The 17,549-nt window shown below is 56.3% G+C and overlaps 1 protein-coding gene and 2 long non-coding RNA genes across 4 annotated transcripts; 2 read left to right on the top strand and 1 right to left on the bottom strand.

The window, feature by feature from the left end:
* Nucleotides 1-424: 424 nt before the first annotated feature.
* LBX1 (ladybird homeobox 1) lies at nt 425-3,654 on the bottom strand. Its single transcript, XM_027460509.3, has 2 exons — nt 2,363-3,654; nt 425-2,098 (listed from the first exon to the last, which is right to left on the bottom strand). Exons 1-2 carry the CDS (start codon nt 2,685-2,687, stop codon nt 1,599-1,601), a joined length of 825 nt encoding a protein of 274 aa, XP_027316310.2. The 5' UTR covers nt 2,688-3,654; the 3' UTR covers nt 425-1,598.
* LOC119717377 (uncharacterized) lies at nt 2,396-9,240 on the top strand. 2 transcript variants are annotated; one of them, XR_005266778.2, is made up of 4 exons: nt 2,396-2,513; nt 3,383-3,419; nt 3,730-3,815; nt 5,692-9,240. It is a non-coding gene; the product is annotated as an uncharacterized lncRNA (long non-coding RNA). The 2 variants fall into 2 exon arrangements; XR_005266779.2 differs by lacking the exon at nt 2,396-2,513 and adding an exon at nt 3,167-3,262.
* Nucleotides 9,241-10,158: 918 nt separating this feature from the next.
* On the top strand, nt 10,159-16,827 carry LOC106020480 (uncharacterized). Its single transcript, XR_011810091.1, has 3 exons — nt 10,159-10,294; nt 14,611-14,716; nt 15,606-16,827. It is a non-coding gene; the product is annotated as an uncharacterized lncRNA (long non-coding RNA).
* The last annotated feature ends 722 nt before the right edge of the window (nt 16,828-17,549 follow it).

Raw genomic sequence — 17,549 nt, 5'->3', positions numbered from 1 at the left:
TGCCCGGGAGCGGTCGGTGCCGGCCGGCGGGCTGTGGGCAGCTCCCCCCGGCCGCACACGGAGCTGCTTTTGTGCAGAGGGGCCCCAGCTCCTTCCTCGCCCCCCCTCGATCCCTTTTCCCCCTTTTTTTCCCCCCCGGGTGGGTGCGGAGGTGCGGGGCGGCCGCCCTATAAAGCGGCCCCGGGAAGGCAGCTGCGCCTCCAGCCTGGCCGCGCACTTCCACCAGGCAAAGAATTATAATTAAAAAAATAAAAATAATAAAAAAAAGGCATATCAAAGTGCTAAAGTTCTCGCCCAGGTGCTCCTCGCCCCTCATTTCCTCGCAGGTGACTGCGCTGCAGAAACTTTAAATGGGAACGGGATGGGGGCGGCTGGGGGGGAGCGGCGGGGCCGGGGGTTAGTTCACAAAGAAGGACGGTAAAAGTATATTAAAATGGTAAAGATTTTATTGTATCGGAAAAAAGAGCTATCTGTACAATTCTAAGAGACAGTAAATAAAGCGACATTGTCCCTACCGGAACTTAAATAGCAGGCCTTTTAAAATTTGTACAATTCAAACAAAAACAGGTTTTAAATCTGTACATTTTTTTTTTTAATTTTTAATTTATAGCGTAATATTTAAATGTATTGATCTTGGGATTTGTTCTTTTTATTTCCGTAGCATGCAAAAAATTCTAAAAAGAGTAAAAAATAATTCTAGGATTTTTTTTTTATTTCTTTTTTTTTTTTTTTGTTACCACCTTCATATCAAAAATACGAAAGGCAGCTTTTTAATAAAAGCACAACAATAGCAGAAAATGGTAAAAATAGCTTTTAATTGGTAAAATGAGGCAGAAATTGCATTGGAGACAAATCTCTATGCTCTAGGAAAAAAAGAAAGTAGATATTTTTAAACTTGCATTATACCCCATCCCCAAGTTCCCAAGATTGCGAAAGGAAAAAAAAAAATGTTTTTAAAAGGAAAAAAAATAAAATAAAATTACTTCGTGCACATTTGAAACATGCAAGGAAAGAAAAGTGGCTGATTTCGTGTCGTCGCCGTTTTAAGCCTAACTTAAACCTCCTCTAAAGCGGTTCGTTTCGGAAGTCTTTGGAAACAACCGCCCCCCCCCCAGACATCTGGTGGGAGCCGGGTTTGTTCCAAGGTTACGCGTCTCCCTTATGGACGAAACAATCCTAACGGATGGATATTTTTTAAAAAATAATGAAAACCTCAAAAGAATAAAAAATAAAGGGGGGGAAGGGGGGGGGGAAAAAAATCCAATATATACGTTTAAATATTTATACAGAAGCCGTCCGTAATTGCACCATTCCGAAGATGTGACAGGCGGAGGGATAGCGACTCTACCCTAAATTAATTTTCGCGTGACTGTGGGGGTGTGGGGGGTGTGTGTGTGTGTGTGTGTTTGTGTGCCGGGCTGCTGCTGCTTATTGCTCTGACCGAGGAGGAGAAGCCGCCGGGCCGAGCCGTGCCGGGCCGGGCTGGGGTGGAGAGGAAGGGGGGGGGTGGGAAGAGGCCGGTTTGGAGCCGTCGGGCGGGGATGGGGGAGCGGGCCGAGGGGGGCGTGGGGTGCGGGGGGGAGCCCGGCGGCCGCCCCTCAGTCATCCACGTCGATCTCCACGTCCTCCTCCTCCTCGTCCTCCTCCTCCTCGCTGTCCCGGCGGCTGCGGGGCCGTTCCGTGGGGGGCGAGACGGGGCGGGGCGGCGGCGGGGCGCCGGGCTCCCGGCTTGCGGGGGGCGGCGGGGGGGAGCCGGGCCGAGTTTTGGCCCGACCTTCGGTGCCGGGCTCCAGCTCGGCCAGGGCTACGATGTCCACGGCGGGGTTGGGGCCCAGCTTTTTGGCGGACTCCACGTCGGCCTTCATCTCCTCCAGGTCGCGTTTGAGCTTGGCGCGGCGGTTTTGGAACCAGGTGATGACCTGGGCGTTGGTGAGCCCCAGCTGCTGGGCGATCTGGTCCCGGTCCGCCGGCGACAGGTATTTTTGGTAGAGGAACCTCTTCTCCAGCTCGTAGATCTGATGGTTGGTGAAGGCCGTCCGCGACTTCCGACGCTTTTTCGGCGTCTGCCGCTGCCCGAAGATCGTCATCCCGTCCCTGCCTGCCGACGAGCCGCCACGTTGCCCCCTTTCCTCGACGGCAACCCCCCCCTCCCCACTTTTGCTCCTTCCCCTCCCGACCCCTGCCTCTCCGTGGGGAGGCAGCGAGGCTCAGCCTCCGCTCCTCCACCCCCGGACCGGCCGTCGTGGCCCTGCCACCCCCCCCCCTTTTATTCCACCGAAAAACCCCAAATCCCCGACGGCGCCCCCCGCAACCTTTCCTCCAGCCCGCCCCCGAAGGGCCACCCCCGGGCGCTTCTCCTTACCTTCGGCCGCCTGCAGCACGCTGACTTCCAGCCCCTTGAAGGTTTTGCTGGCCAGCTCCTCCAGGGCGCAGAGGGGAGACGTTTGGGAGAGCAGCGGCCGGCCGGAGAGGGGCAGCCCGGCCGGGGGGTGCTTGTCGGCGGCGGAGAGCAGGTGGGCAGTCCCGCAGAGCGCGTAACTCCTCCGCACCGACGGCTTGTTGAGGATGTCCTCGATGCTGAAGGGGGTGAGGGGCTTGTTGGAGTTGGCCGGCGGGGGGAGGTGATCCAGAGGGCTCCTCCGCCGTTCTTCCCCCGACGAAGGTTTGGCTTCTTCTTTGGAAGTCATGGTGGGGCCGGGCCGCGCGGGGCTGCCTTCCCCACCCGCCGCGGGGATGCGCTGCCGCGGGGAAAAAAACCCGGCGGGACCGCGGGGAAGAGGAGGAGGAGAGGGCAGAGAGCAAAAGTTGAAGCCCACCTCCAAGGCCGGCGGAGGAGCCCCGGGTCTGCCCGGGGAGAGCCACGTCGGGCGGCCGGCGGGGCGGCCGGGAGCGGAGCTGCCGTCGGTCCCTCGCCGAGAGGTGGTCCTGCCGCACCTCCTGTCCCAGGGTTTCGGGTCGGGGATTTTTCCCTCTCTCTCTCCTCTCTCTCTCTCTCTCTCTGTCCTCCCTCTCTCTCTCTCTCTCTCTCTTCTCTCTCTCTCTTCTCTCTTTTCCTCTCCCCAGCCGCTATTTTAAGAAACACCCCAAATCGCAGCACTTTCCCTGCCCTCCCCCCCCGAAACGAATGCCCCCCGAAATAAGGAAAATTAAAAAAAAAAAAAAAAAGGAAAAAGCAAAAAAAAAAAAAAAGACTTCGAAGAGGGGGAGAGCAGCCCTCGCACCGAGACCTCGGACCGGGGGGAAAGAGGCGAGAAGAGACGGGGTAATTGACTATTGCTAACAAGTTATTGTTGATTGGGAGGTAATCAATTATCTTCAATGACACTTTTCGCCCTCTCTCTCTCTCTCTCTCTCTCGCTCTCTCTCTCTCTGTCCAATGCAGGCTTTTGCAAGTTCGGAGACCCATTAATTAGGAGGCGGTATGTAGGTGGAGCCCAGTTGAATTATAATGCTGAATGCACTTGTCATATTCTGGCCCTGCTATTTGTTTGGACATATATATTTTTAAATTACATTACAAAGCAGCCTTTATTGCATAAGGATAATACAGTAGAGTGAAAAATAATAATAAGCGAAAACAAAACAAAACAAAAATCCAGCGGTTTCTTTTTTTTTTTTTTTTTTTCTTTCGGGTTTTTTATTTCTTTTTTTATTTATTTTTATTTTTTTTTTTCCCGATATATATATTTTTTTCTTCTATTTCTCCCTCTTCTTAATTCCGGCTACTAGTTTATCTAAAATGCCTCTCTCGGGCTCTCTCCCGGAGCCGTTTGGTGTTTTAATGAGGGGAAGAAGGGGAGATGCGTTGTTTCCAGGTAAGGCAGACCTTTCCTTTCGAATAAAACCCGAAGCTTGCCGCTGATTTTGTCGTGCTCCTCTTTCCCAGCGCCCTGTGCCGGGGGGGTTGCGGGGCCGGGGCCCCTCCAAGTTGCTGCCTCCGGGGGTCGGTGTTCGGGGGAAAGGGGGGTGCGATGAGCCCGGCCCGGCTCGGCTCGGCTCGGTTAGGCTCAGCTCGGCCTCCCCGGGCACAGAGGGCCGGATTCCAGCCCCAGGCCTCCCCGTGCCAGCCCTCGGGTGGCTCCGGAGTTGGAGAGAGTGAAGGTGGGGGGGGGGGGGGGCGCAGGGTGCTGCAGGGCTCGGCGCCCACCCCCTCGGGGAAAATCAACCCGGGCCACGCAGTGGGGGTGAGAATCGCCCCTTCTAATCCGAACCGGGGTCGGAGACAAAGCCCAGGGCCGGGGTGGGGTGGGACGTGCCCGGCTCCGGGGGCGGCGGGTCCCGGCCGGGCTGCCCGCGGCTGGACGGGGAGGACCCGAGGGGGCTCTGCTCGGCTCCGGCTCCGGCCCCAAACTTTTTTTTCCTTCCTCACCTCGAGTGGCAGGAGGAGAGCGGCTGGCAGCTCCCAGGCCGCTAGGTACCAAAGAAGCACAAAAGAAGCAAATGGCTTCTCTCCTTAAAGCGCCCTCTTCCCATTTTTTATAGCTCTCTGGGAGTCTCTTTATGCAGTGACCTATTTTTAAAGGCCTATATTGGGTTATTCATCATATCAAATACTGCGAGGAGCTGGGGGGGAGCCGGTCGGGGGGGAGCGTATTACACTGATTCTAAATCGCCGGGCTTCTTTGCTTTGCTAGGTGGATTATTTGCTTCGCTTTGCTTGGGTTTTATGAAGTGATTTAAACATATTTTAACCAATTAGAGACTTTCCTCCTCTCCCTTGTGTCCCCTCGCATTATTTTCCAGCGTGGCGTTTTATGTCAGGATCCGGGTTTTATTGAGGACTCAGCCGGGGATGCTGGTGTTATAATTACAGAAATAAGATTAAAAAAAAAAAAAAAAGAACAGGGGGAAAAACAAAAAAAATAATCCAGTTCCTGGGTGAGAGTTGGGGCAGGTTGGCCGAGCGTTTTGGGATGCGCCGAGGCTTCAGCTCCGCTCGCCCTTCCCGCAGCGCGGATGGCAGAGAGCAGCCCCCACCCCGAGAGCAGCCCCCTCCGTTCAGGGCAAGGGGGAGACTGTGCTAAGGACGGCAAAGAGCCGCAAAGATTTTGGGTTTCCAAAGATTTTGGGTTTCCCCCGTAGTCCCTCCAAACAGCGTCTCCCCTCCCGAAGTGGGGTCAGGGGTCTCCGTGCCCCCGGTGCTTTTTGGTTCCCAACGGAACCAAAGCGGGCACAGCCCGGGGGGGCGGGCAGCACCCCCAGGACGGGCTCTCCGGCCAGGGGGGGGCTTTTTCGTTTGCCTCGCCCGGTCCGTGGCAATGATGCGGGGCTCAATCGGGGCACGGGTGGCTCCAGGCCTGGCGCCTGCCCTTCTCCCCGGCACCCCCAAAATATCACATCGCTGGGAAAAAGGGCAGCCGGGGGGGGTGGGGCTGAAAGGAAAGGGGGCTCTGTGGATGTCCCGGGGGGGGTCGTAGCCACCCCGCTCCACCGTGCTCTGGGCTGCTCGCTGGCGCCTTTGGTGCGTTTGGGTTTGTTTCCTGCGCTCCCTTTGCGCTCGCTGCAACTCTTTCCCTTCACATCCATCCCCTATACGGACACCCTATATATCTGCGCACCGGGAGGGGGGGCAAAATTAAAAGGAGGGGCAGGCTGGGTTGCCCCTTCCCTGGCTTGGGGAAAAAGCACAGCATCCCCTTTCCGCACCCCCCGATGCTTAATTTTTTGTTTTGTTTTGTTTTGTTTTGGCAGCCCTCTTGGCACCCGGCCCCGAATTGGAGACCCTCGGTGCCCCGCGGCGGGTCCCATCGCATCTCCCCGTCCTCGGAGGGCCCCGGGGAGCAGGGGGGGCACCGGGAGCAGCCCGGGGTCGGATCCTGCCTCCTCCACCAAACTTCGCGTCCTGCCGGGCTCTTCTCCTGCCCGCCCAGCCGTCGGCTCTTCTCTCCCGGTTTTGGGTTCGTTTTGGGGGAAAACCGCCCTTATTCGCAGCGTTTCACCCCGCTTTTACCAGCTCCAGCTCCTGCGAGGGGGGACCCGGCACCCATTCCCCCTCGGGGCACGCAAAAAAGTTTGGGGCCGGACCCAGAGAGGAGGGAACGGCGGCACCGAGGGATGGAGGAGGGGGTCCTGGAGCCGTCGGGGAAATGTGGCGCAGGGTCCCCGCCTTCCAGCGGGGAAGAAAAGCGGGTGAGCAGCGGCCTTTCCCGCAGAAAACCCCCGCTTACCCTGGGGCGTAAAGAAACCCTCCGGCTACGGGGGGCAGCTTTGGAGGCGTCTCCCCCCGCCGCCCCCAGAGCCGTATTTTGGGGTGGCGGCACCGCCCTCCTCCCCCTTTTTTTGCCCCCCCCCCTTCCCCGCAGGCAGCCCGGGGGCCGCTCGGGTTTGGCTGCGTGCGGCCCCGCTTTTGTCCAGGAAAATGTCACAGGAATCGAATTAAAGCAGGCGGCATAAATCATTCAAGTGTTGATCACCAAAGTAACTGCGTACAAATGACACCTCCTTCCCCGGCATAGCTGAGCCGTGCATGGCTCCCAGTTATGTCTGCCTGCTCGAAGTGCCCTAAACACGTTGCGGCTCCCCGGGAGAGGCTCGGAGAGGAGCAGACTCCGTGCCCTCCAGCTGCCAGCGAGCTCAGGGGCCTGGCACAGCATCCCAAAGAGGGGGGAGCTCGGCAACTAACTGGGTTTTGTCTTCAAGCCCCCCCCTTTCCCCAGATTTGGGGTGGCGAGTGCGCGCAGGCGGAGAGAGCCCGGAGGTCCCCTTCGCCTTCCCTCGCAGAGCAGCCGGTAAATGTCCCCATGTCCCCCGTGGGTGGCCACAGGTGTCCTCCTTCCTCGCCTCCGACGGGCTCCTTGCTCCCCCCGGCAAACAACCGCCCCCGCCTGGGCGCACGCCGGGTCCCGGCGCTGCCGGGGAGGGTCCTGGGGGGCCCCGGGGAGCCCCGCGGAGCTGAGCAGAAGCCCCCCGACAGAGCCCATCTCCCGAGGTCGTTTTGTAGCCGTGTCCCTCTTCTTCCTCCCCTCGCAAGCCGTTCCCTTGCGAGGAAAAAAAAAATAAAAATAAATAACTTCGCCGCACCAAAAATAAACCTGACCCAAGCGCCCGCACCCGGCCGGGGAAACGGGGCCAGAGGCAGGGCAGGCGGGCGGGAGCGCACCTCCCCAAAAAGCCTTCCCCCTTAACCAAAAAAGAGCGAAACCGGGATTTTCCCCAAGGCCACGGGCAGCGGGGATGCGGGGAAGCGGCGGAGGCACGGCGAGGCCCTGCCCGAGCCCCCAATTTATCCCCGAGGGGGGGACACACGAAACCCACCGCCCCAAAACCACGGCTGAACGCGGGGCAGCGGGGGGCTGCCCCCGCTTTTTCGTTTGCGAGCAAACTCCCGGGGACAGCCAGCGGCACCGGGGTGGGTGGGGAGCGGGGGTCGGGCCCCCCCCTGCTCACCCAAAGGGACAATTTGTTTTTTCCTGGCTTGCCCCCCCCCCCCCCCGGCCGTGCCCCTACAGCCTCCCGCCGTCAGGGAGGCCGGGGGAGGGCAACGAGCCTCTGCTCTGAATTTGGGGGAGCCCCGATGTAAGGGGGAAGCTCCCGGAGGAGGGGGCCTGGGGCCTGGATGCAAGGAAAAAGGGGGAGCCCCCCCCGCCCCGTAAGTCGGTCCCAAGCACAAACTAAACGCACCGCCCGAGGGTGTCCCCATCCCAAACGCCGGGTGGTCCCTAAGCATGGTGGGGGACCCTTCTGGGGGTTTTAGGGGTTCTCGGGGGGGTGCAGAGCCCCTCCGAGCCGCTGCAGGGGGCAGCCAGGTCAGGGTGGTGGGGACAGGGATAGGGAGAGGGACAGGGACAGGGACAGGGACAGGGACAGGGTCGGATCCTTCTGCAGCCGCCGCGGGGACTCCCGAAATGGAGACGTGAGTGCCTGCGGCTCGGTGCATTTTTAGCCTTTAAAACTCCAGAATTTTAATTTCTAGTCCCAGAAACGCAGCTGGACGCGGGCTCCTGGAAAAGAACAGCCGGGACGTGCCCGTCCCAGGTCAGAGAGAGGCGAGAACTTGATTTATTTTATTTTATTTTATTTTATTTTATTTTACTTTATTTTATTTTACTTTATTTTTAAACACTTCGAGAAGTGCCATTTGCAGGACCCCCGCAGAGGAGGAGGAGGAGGAGGGAGGCCGGAGGCGGGCAGGGAGGTGGCACGGAGCCACCGGGAGCATTTCAGGCCTCCCGGCCGTGCCAGGCTCTGTGGGCGGCAGAGATTTGGCAGCTCCCGGGCCCTCCGTGCCCCTTCTCCATCCCGGGAGAGGCGAGGCCAGGGCAGGGAGCAAATTGGGGCGAGGAGAGCACAGGGGATGCTCGCAGGACGTCCCCTGCCCCACGGCTTCACTCTGGACAAAACTTTGTTGGAAGGGGGGAGCCAAGGGGAGCATCCACACGGGGATATGACAGCCGAGCCGTGCTGGCTCCTCCGAGACCTGTAATATCTCCTCCGCTCCCGGCACGCGTGAATAATTCACCAGGCTGCCAAATGCAAGTAACGTGTGGCAGCTCTGAAGGAGCCGGGGAGGCGAAGGCTCATTTTTGGGGGGCAGGAGGAGGTGTGGGGAATCAATTGAAACTTAATAAAGGGAGTGGGGGGGAGAATGGCGGAAATAAGCTAGGCAACTTCTTCTAATAACAACTTGGTGTTAATAATTCAGGAGCAGTCATTGGATTATAGCGCAATATCCGAAGTACGCCTTGCCGGCACAGTGCGGGTGGATAATGTAATCGGAGCTCATTTCGCCTTCCAATAAATTACAGCAGCAAAAGTTTCCTGTTAAAGCAGTTATTTGTATTTCTTTTTTGAAGGTGATCCCCCTCCCTCCTCCTCTTCCAACAACCAAAGTGAGAAAATTAATTAAAAACTAATATTTCCCTTGCAAAAGCAGTATCGAGATGTGGAGCGGGAGGCGCTGCCGGAGTTTGGCCGTGATCTCTTCCAACTTTCTGTGCTGCGAGGCTGCTCCTCCTTCCCTCCCTCTCTCTCTCCTTCTTTTTTTTTTTTTTCTTTCATTTTTTTTTTTTCCCATTTCTCCTTCCATCCTTTTCTGCATCCTGCCTTGTAGGACCCCTCCACGCTCCCCCAGCACAGGCACCCTCACCCCAGTGGGCGCTCTGCACCCTGGCCCTGCTGTCTCCCCTGGGACACCGATGGGACATGTTGGGGACCAGACCAGACCATAGAGAGTCTTAAGGGGTCCCAAGGTGGTCCCCAACCCCCTCCCAGCCCTCGCTGTGGATGCAGGGCTCTGCTGCACCCCTCTCTGGTGCCAGCAGCTCCCTGCATCCTGCCTTGGGCCCATCTCAGAGCCGCCTTTCCCCAACTTGTCCAAGGTCAGGACAGACCCCTCTGGTGGGATGCTTTGTACCTCGGTTTATTTTATTCTACTTTCTGCCCCGGGAGCCTCAGCTGCGTTCCTCAGCCCAGGCTTGGCCCCTTCGATGGGTACTTTGAGCATCCTGTGATGGTGGCTGGTGGCATTTCCCTGCTGTGAGCTCGCAGCCTTTCTGTACCCATCGCTGTCAGATCAAGCTGCCTCCTGGCTCCACTGCTGCCTGCCGGTGTGAGGATGAGGGAGAGAGAAGAGCTTCCTGAAGCAGGATGGGCCGAAAAAATCTCTCCCCTATTAGGCATCTCCCTAATTCCTGCTTTTCAGGAAATGACTCAAACTCTCAATTCCAAGGCTTAATACCACTTCAAGGATGCCTCATCTTTAGTGATTCCATGTCTCTGCTTGCCAAGGTCTAGCCAATCTCTGTCCTCTGTTCTGTTCACTTTGTGACATCTCGTGGCACTGAATTCCCACGTCCTCCTGCCTGACACCCAGGGCTCTTTTCCAGCTGGTGAATGATTATTTGCAATGGTGGAACTTCACTGCCTGGGATTTTTTTTTTTTTTTTTCCCTGGGCACTTAGTAAAGCACACGTAGTGAACAGCCTCAAGATTTCTCCCATTTTTTCTGCTTGAAATCTCCTCGGGGTCTACTTAGTTCTGCTGCTTCGTACAGGTGTGGAGAGAAGGCCTTGGCTAACGCCAAATACGCAGCAACACGTGGGCCTGGATTCTGCCTCCATAGGACACAAGCAGTCAGGATCCCCACACCTGATAGCCCTACACCTTAATGAGGACCCACCGGTCAGAGGAAGAGCTAACGAGGGGGGTGAAACCCATAAAGGGAGGCCCCAAAAGAGGTGCAAAAGTGATGCAGCTGGGGACGTGCATGGGGAAGGGCTGGTGTGGGCATCGCTCTGTGCTTAAACCTCACCTCGGGGAGGGTCTGAGGCCTCGGGAAAGACCCGTGTGAGTGGAGGTGAGTCTCGAAGGGACCACGAGAGGGGCTGCAAGGGGAGCCCTGGAGCAGGGGACCCGCGGGGCGGAGGCGGGGAGCAGCCGCTAGAGGGAGGACGGGGAGCGCAGAGGGTGCGCGGCCGGGGCGCGGGGCTGGCCCAGCCGCCGGGGCGATTTGCCGGGAGCAGCCCCTCTCCTGCTCCTAAATCCTATATTTTTAGGTTTAGGAAGCCCTCTACCTGCTCCTGCGGCTTCTTTTAGTGTCAGCTAAGAGGCTGGCGTCAAAAGGCTCCTGCGCCCTGCAAGTCCTGTGTTAGAGCTCCTGCGGTGGGAGACCTCCAAGGCAAGCAGGGTAAAAAAAAAAAAAAAGTGACTCCAATTTCCTAAGGTTAAACACTTGTCGGCTGGTAATGCAAGCTACAGATTGTAGCAGTGTGGTTTTTTAGGTATTTACAGGTCCTTACACGGTGACCTCCCTCCCCAGAGGGGATACAGGAGAGGGTGAGCAGTGAAACCCGGTGGAGTGCCCAAAGGTCCCCCGGCTCCGGAGCAGTTGCGGTGCTGTGGGTGCAGCAGGGCTCCTCGTTTCTTTGGTCTTTGCCCTTTTGCCCTGTGCGTGTGCGTAATCTGCAGCCCCACCGGCTCAGTGTTTCAGAGCTGGGCACGTAGTGCTGCAGGAACACGACCTTTTGCTCTGAAGATGGTAAGAGCTTTGTGCTGGCAGCAGAGCGGCATACCCGGTACAAATATAATCATTCTGATAATAAATCACCATCCATAATAAGAAGACATCGTTAATAATAAGTCATCCAGGGGCCTCCTGAGACCAGCATACAACTTACTGCAAAAATAGCTAGGAAGCATGGTGTGATCATTACAAGGAAGATAACAAATAAAAGAGAAAATGACTTTTATAGGCATTTAGCTCTTCTCTCCTTCCCCCAGCTTCCAGCCAGTTCTGTTATCCGTCTGGTATCTGGATGGCTAGGATTTAAGTTTGGTCACAAACTGAGACTGAATTCTGCAGATGCTGAGCCCTGGGTTCCCAGCACCTGTGAGTTGGCCAGATTGCTACCCGCAAAGGAGCTGCTGGGCAGAAATCCTGCCTTTCTTTTCCTTTTATTTTCTCTCCCCTCTGCTCACAGTTTGATCCTGTAGCTCTCCCAATTTCTACAAAGGTCCTGGATGCAAGCAAGCGCTCCCTGGTTATGATATACAGGAGCCAGCTGAGGCCTTGCCCATAAATGTCGCCTCTTTCTGTACCTCTTCAATTGGCACGATTTGTTGCCCGCCTCACATGGCTTTGTTTCTGCTCAGCTGACGGGGTGACCGGGCTCTGGAAACCGGAGAGCAGCGAGGGGCAAACTCATGGCAAAAAAAAAAAATAAAAAAAAAATAAAAAAATTAAATGAATGAATGTTTGCATCGAGAACTCTCCAGACCCAGGAATATTTCCATATGTGAACTGGCTGGCACCAAAAGGCTGGTGAAAACTGCCCGGTGCACAGGGGCTGAGGGAATTTTGGCACATTTGGTTAAGGATGAATTTGCAAGTCGTGCCTTGTGCTGTTCCATCAGCTCGGAAATAGATTTGCTCTGGATATCAGCGCTGCTTTCTTGCGGCAGAGGGGGGAAGAGGTTAGGGCTGTTAAAATCTTTCTTGGTTCCTACCCTTGTTTGCGTTTGCCAGGCAAACAATAGCAGATGTTATATAGTCAGTTCAGTTCGCTACTAGTCCCATTATGTTCTATTTATGTTTCACTTTATTGGCTTTTTTTTTATTTTCCTATTATTGTTTCACTCTGGGGGAGGCAGAGGATATAATATATTCATCTTTATTATACAAAATCTGTGTGAAGCATTTAATAAAATGCTGTTTCCACACAGCTAGGAATATTACTGTTAGCTATTCTTAAGTTAATGCTCCTATTAAAAAATGTTTGATGGCTGCAGTGACTGGAACTTGTGTGGACAAAAAGCGCACACACCACTAAATAAGGCACTCGTGGCAATTTAGAGATTTCCTGATGCCTCACAGAAAACTTCTGGTTAGCCAGCTTTTTGCTTACTTAGCATATTTCCAGCACTGCTCTTTCCTGTTTTTTTTATTAGATGTATTTGGATGAAGAAGTTTTTGCTCTTCCCTCCCCAAACTTCCCCCTGGTACAGGAGGGGTGTGATCCAGCCCCATCCTCAGGTCGCCTTCCCAGGCAGGGATTTTGGTAGATGAGCGATGGGAAAGAACCTATTCCTGAGAAAGAAAAAAGCCATTTTCAGATTGTTTTTTTTTTTTTTTTTTTTTTTCCTTAATGGAGAGCTTTCCAGGAAAGGCACAGACACCCACACCCGGAGCCGACGGAGGCTGGCAGATTGATGGGTTTGTTTGCGGAGGCAGAGCTCAGTCACACACAGCCCAATGCCAGGCTTTTCCCCTGCATGGGCAGGGCTTTGCGATGCAGAATGAGGTTGACGAACCCTCTCAGGATCAGGGGTTTTATTTTTACCTGTCTCATTTAAAGAGCACCGAGGCAGCTCGGTGCGTGCTTGCAGGCGTGCTAATGACAGGCGGCGTGGCACTGATCCATGCCAGCGCTGCGGAGAGAGGCTGGGGGAGGCCATACGGGGTCTGGCCGAGGTCTGCCTGGCCCCATACCCCGAATCCAGCCGTGGCTGGTGGAAGGGTGCGCTCAGGGAGGGAAAAACCCAATTACAGAGTGTATTATTGCCATTATATTAGTGCATCATATTATTAGGATGCGTACCCTAGCGAGTGCATGGCGTGCTTCCCTGGGACACTTCATCAGCCCCCAGCAGTCCGTGGTTCAGAGATTCCTGAGCAGTGATACTTGGGTGTTTTACAGCCCCGGATAGATTGCTCCTCCACGAACGTGTCTAACCACTTGTTCAACCCATATAATCTTTTGGCATCCACAATATCCCGGGGCAATGAGTTTCACGGCTGATCTACAAGCTATGCAGATAAGATCTCCCTTTCATTTGTTATGAGCCTGCCACCAGACAACTTCACTCGGTTCGCACTTGTTCAGGAAGAGGCAACACACGGTTAAGCCCTGCTCGCCCTCTCCCCAGCCTGACAGCACAGATGCCCGTAGTCCTTGGTGTTCCTAATATTCCTAATTTTCCTAAAATTCCGTATTCCTAAACTCTGGAAGCATGGAGCTGACCAGAGGGAGTGCATCTCCTGTAATCCAGGGCTGAGAAGCTGATGGAAAGGAGGAAAAAAGCTCATCCTAGTTGGCCAAAATCCCCAGCGTTTCCTGAGGAGCCAGGGCAAAGCGCAGAGGGGGAGCTCAGGGCTCTCACACGCTCTCCTAGGATAGATCCAAGCAGCCCTGGGTGCTTTGCTCACCCAGGTCTGGCTCTTTCATGCACCAGATATGACAATGAGAGAGAAGGAGGAGGTGCAGGGGGGAGGGAGAAGGGGTCTTCAGATAAGGCTGAAGCCCCCATCCTCATAGAGGTGATGGGAATGGCTCGGTGGCACTGTGGGGGACACCAACCCTGCCAGGCTTGGGAGGGAGCCTCTGGAGAGGCAATCTGAGGGCTTTGGTATATGACAGGAGTGAGGAGTGAGCCAGATTTGCTTGAAATACTTCATTTTAATTGCAGACGGCTGCCTGCCGTCTCCCTGCCTGCTTGCTGGGAAGCGTTTCCATCCCAGCCGTGCAACTTTAGGGCTGCCGGGAGGTGCTGGGGTGGGCAGGAATAAGTCCTTGGTGCAGGTGTCTCCCCTGAGCAGTCCTCAAGGTTTCAGCCTTGGGCTCCCTGTGCTCTGCTGGGCAGGCTCCTCGGGCCACCCAGCCTCACTGCTTTGATGCATTTTTGCAAGTTTTTCATGTTTTTCTCAAAATCTTGGGGGCAGTTTGTGGGTCATGGATGGGTTTTCTAACCCATGTTTTGTGGGGAGTGAGGTACCCTTGAAGATGAGCTGATGCTTGTGGACAAAACACCCAAGGCAGGCAACAAGGATAAAACCATGATTTTGAACCTATCTCCCTGCTTTTTTGGCTGCTTGGTGTTGACAGCGCTGAGACAGAGCATGGATTTCCCACCAGGACCTGCAATTTTCCCAAATCCCTCAGTCTCCAGAAGCCATTAAACAAAATCACTGCCTTCCCTGCGACCTCCCATTGCAGTTCACGATCTGATGCTCTGCACTGCTGTAACACGCAGCCCCTGGGACACCTCCCACACCCGGGTGTCTGCTGAGCACCTCGCAAACCACCCATGGGCTCGGCTACATCTGGTCCCGCAGTGCTCCAGCCTTGCAGGTTCCCTGGCAGGAGGTGACTGACACAGGGGAATTGTTCATTTCAGAAAAGGAAGACACAGTTTTTGTCCGGCAGAAACCGTGGATGTGCCCAGCCCTTCACACCACAAGGATAATTCAGTCCTGTGGGGAAACGCGGTGCCTGCCCCCGAGGTGAGTGACTATCTGCCATCGCTTCAGCTGGTAAGCATGAGAAACAGGGGCAGGGTGGTGTTTCTTTACCTCTTGGGCTCTTTTTTCCTGCTCTTGGTTATGCTGAAGGCTGTTATGGTAAAAAATGCTGGCTGTAAGCTCTGGGCCCCATTTCCAATAGGCAGAACTGGATAATCTCACTCTGTGCCCCAGCTCCCTATACCCAAAGCCCTACACAATATCCTCAAATTAACCAGATTTAGACACCTCCATGTCCTCTTCTACGAGCCCCAAAGCTCTCCAGACACCACCAGTAGATGCCACTTGTAGGGCCTGGGGTCCTACAAGTGTCCCCTTGCCCCGTGCCTGGCATGGGCTGAGCTGTGGGCGCAGAGCAGGGCAGAGCAGCTCAGGCAGCCCCTTCCCCAACCCCACCACACAGGAGGGGAGCAGCACCCATCCCATCTCCCCAAAAGTGCTCTCCCCTCCCCAGCAAACCCCTTTGCCTTCCCCTCCCCGTGCCAGCGCGGGGCAGCAGCCGGACAGGGCAGGCGAGCGCACGAAGGCCGGCGGCGCGGCGCTCTGCTGGCTGCCTGCGTGGTTCTGCATCCCATTTCCCTGGTTCTGCATCCTGTTTCCCTGGTTTCGCATGGCAGCAGCCCACGTTCGCCTGCGCGGAGCCTTCCTCTGGCTTGCTGGCAGCCGCGCTTCCAAACCCAGCTTGCCGTTTTCCCCAGGGTGGCGGGATTGATTGGCTCCAGCCGGAATGGGCATGGCTCTCCGCTGCTTGGACCGAGCTGCAACCATCTGTTACACCTCTAGTTAAAAGTACATAAAGTTGAGCATTTGCGTGTAGACAATACCACCCCTGATACGCTTTCCACCGCACATCCCTCTCGCGCTTTGGCAGGATCTCGCACCGCGATGGGCCCAGTACAGGAGCAACCGGCACTTCAGCTCTGCTGGAACGAAGCGGCGTGGAGATGGCAGGGGTGTAAATCAGCCCCTTCCTCGCTCTGCCGCAGCCATCCGCCCTCGGTTTTGCAGTGTGCCATGCCCTGGGCTCGCCCCTTGCTGGGGCTGGGTCCCAGCAGCCCACCAGGCTTCAGTCCCGCTGGAAATGGCAGCGCATCGCTGCTCGCTGGGCACCCGTCAGGCTAAATCACCAAGGATAAAAAGGCAGAGATGTGGGGAAATGGGGCCAGCGTGTACGAGAGCTGAGTGTGCAGCTGGATTGCCCACCAAGCCCTGCACCTGCAGAGGGCTGGAGCTGCCCTGCTGGCTGCTGCCAGCCTGGCCCCGTGCTGTGTTTGCCTTCTGGATGTCCCTGCGTGGCCGTGCCATGCGGGAAGGGCACAGGAGCGGGGTGGGATGGTGGCTGCCATCCCCTCCCTGCAAGCGTTGGTTGGAGCCAGCACGGCCACCATCACGTGCAGCAGCTCCTGGTTCAAACCCAGCAGGCACCCCTGGAACGGGAGCAAGGCTCCTCGGGAAGGGGCTCAGCGTGCTAGGATGCGTTCCTCCTACCCCAGCTGGCCTGTGCTATCCACGTCTGGGTGTAAGTGACACCCCCACCATGCCAGGTCCTTGACCTGGGAGGAATTGCTTGGCCACGCCGGCCACCTGACTGCTGGGGCAACCTGCTGCAGAGAGAGGCTTCGGCACAGCCTGGTGCCAGGGCGAAGGGGCTGCTTTGATCCCACTCTCGGGGGGGCCACATGATCCACCCGCCCTGGGGCTTGAAGAGATGGGAGCTTTGGGGTGAGGGTGCTGGAGGATGTCCCCTCCCTGGCTGTGGTCACTGCTGGGTCTGCACCAAGACCATGCCCACCAACACGTCCCACCAGAGCCTGTCCCTCTTTGGGGGAACATAGGGGTGGTTTGGGTGGGCACGCCAACTTATCTAGGGGTCTATAACCACCCAGGGTGACAGGGAGAGGACCCATGGAGGGAGAAGAAGAGCCCCCAAAAAGAACGGGGAGAAAACAACCAGAGCAGGTGGCAGGGGAAAGGGAGAGAGGCAGGGGGAAGAGGACGAAAGGAAAGATCAAGGTCCTGCTGCCTGTCAGCCCTTCAAAGGCCGGGTGTAAAAGGATCTCAGAGGGAGCGGAGGGGACAGGTCATGCCAGCCTGCAGCCCGGACAAAGGAGATGATGACAAGCAACTATTTTAGCAGATGGCCTGCAGCCATCTCGCCTCGGGCGGCGCAATCATCCAGTCCCCTAAGCTGAGCAAAAAACAGCCTTGGGTCCGGAGCTGGGTGGCAAAGCCTGGGTGGTGGGACGAGGGGCTGCTCCCCGAGGGCACCGTGAGCTGGCAGAGGTGGGGAGCGGGGTGCTGCCCCCCCCCCCGAGGGTCACCTTCCCAGCCAAGCGTGTGACAGCTTTGGGCTGGGCTGGGGAGGATGGGAATGTGAACCTCGGAGTTGAGTTCCAGATCCTGGCATGGGATGGGACGTCAGGAGGATGCTGAGGTGTTTGGGGAGCTGCTTTGCAATATATTTGCGTGTTTTTTCTTTTTATATTCATTTTTTTGGTCATGTGGGAGCCAGGCAGGAGCAGCCCCAGCGGGAACTGTTGGGCAAGCAGCTAGCAAATACCCGAGTGGCTCTTCCACAGCCTCTCCCTGCTATCTTTGAGGGACCGCAGGAAGATGTGACCCCGCTGAGAGGATGCAGGGCGCGATCCACGCAGCACCTGCTTTACTTCAAGCGCAGGCACAAAGCCCTCGGTAGCCAAAGAGATTTAAGCACATGCTTGGAGCAAAGCCTGGCTGTCAGCATGCTTGTTGAATCAGGACAGGGGCTGTCAGACACGCATCGGAACTGGTCTGCAAACATGGCTGCTTTAAATTC

The sequence above is a fragment of the Anas platyrhynchos genome, chromosome 6 (genome assembly GCF_047663525.1).
Source record: "Anas platyrhynchos isolate ZD024472 breed Pekin duck chromosome 6, IASCAAS_PekinDuck_T2T, whole genome shotgun sequence".
NCBI lineage: Eukaryota > Metazoa > Chordata > Aves > Anseriformes > Anatidae > Anas > Anas platyrhynchos.
The sequence above is the reverse complement of the archived record's forward strand: the minus strand, read 5'-3'. Positions and strand labels throughout refer to the sequence as shown.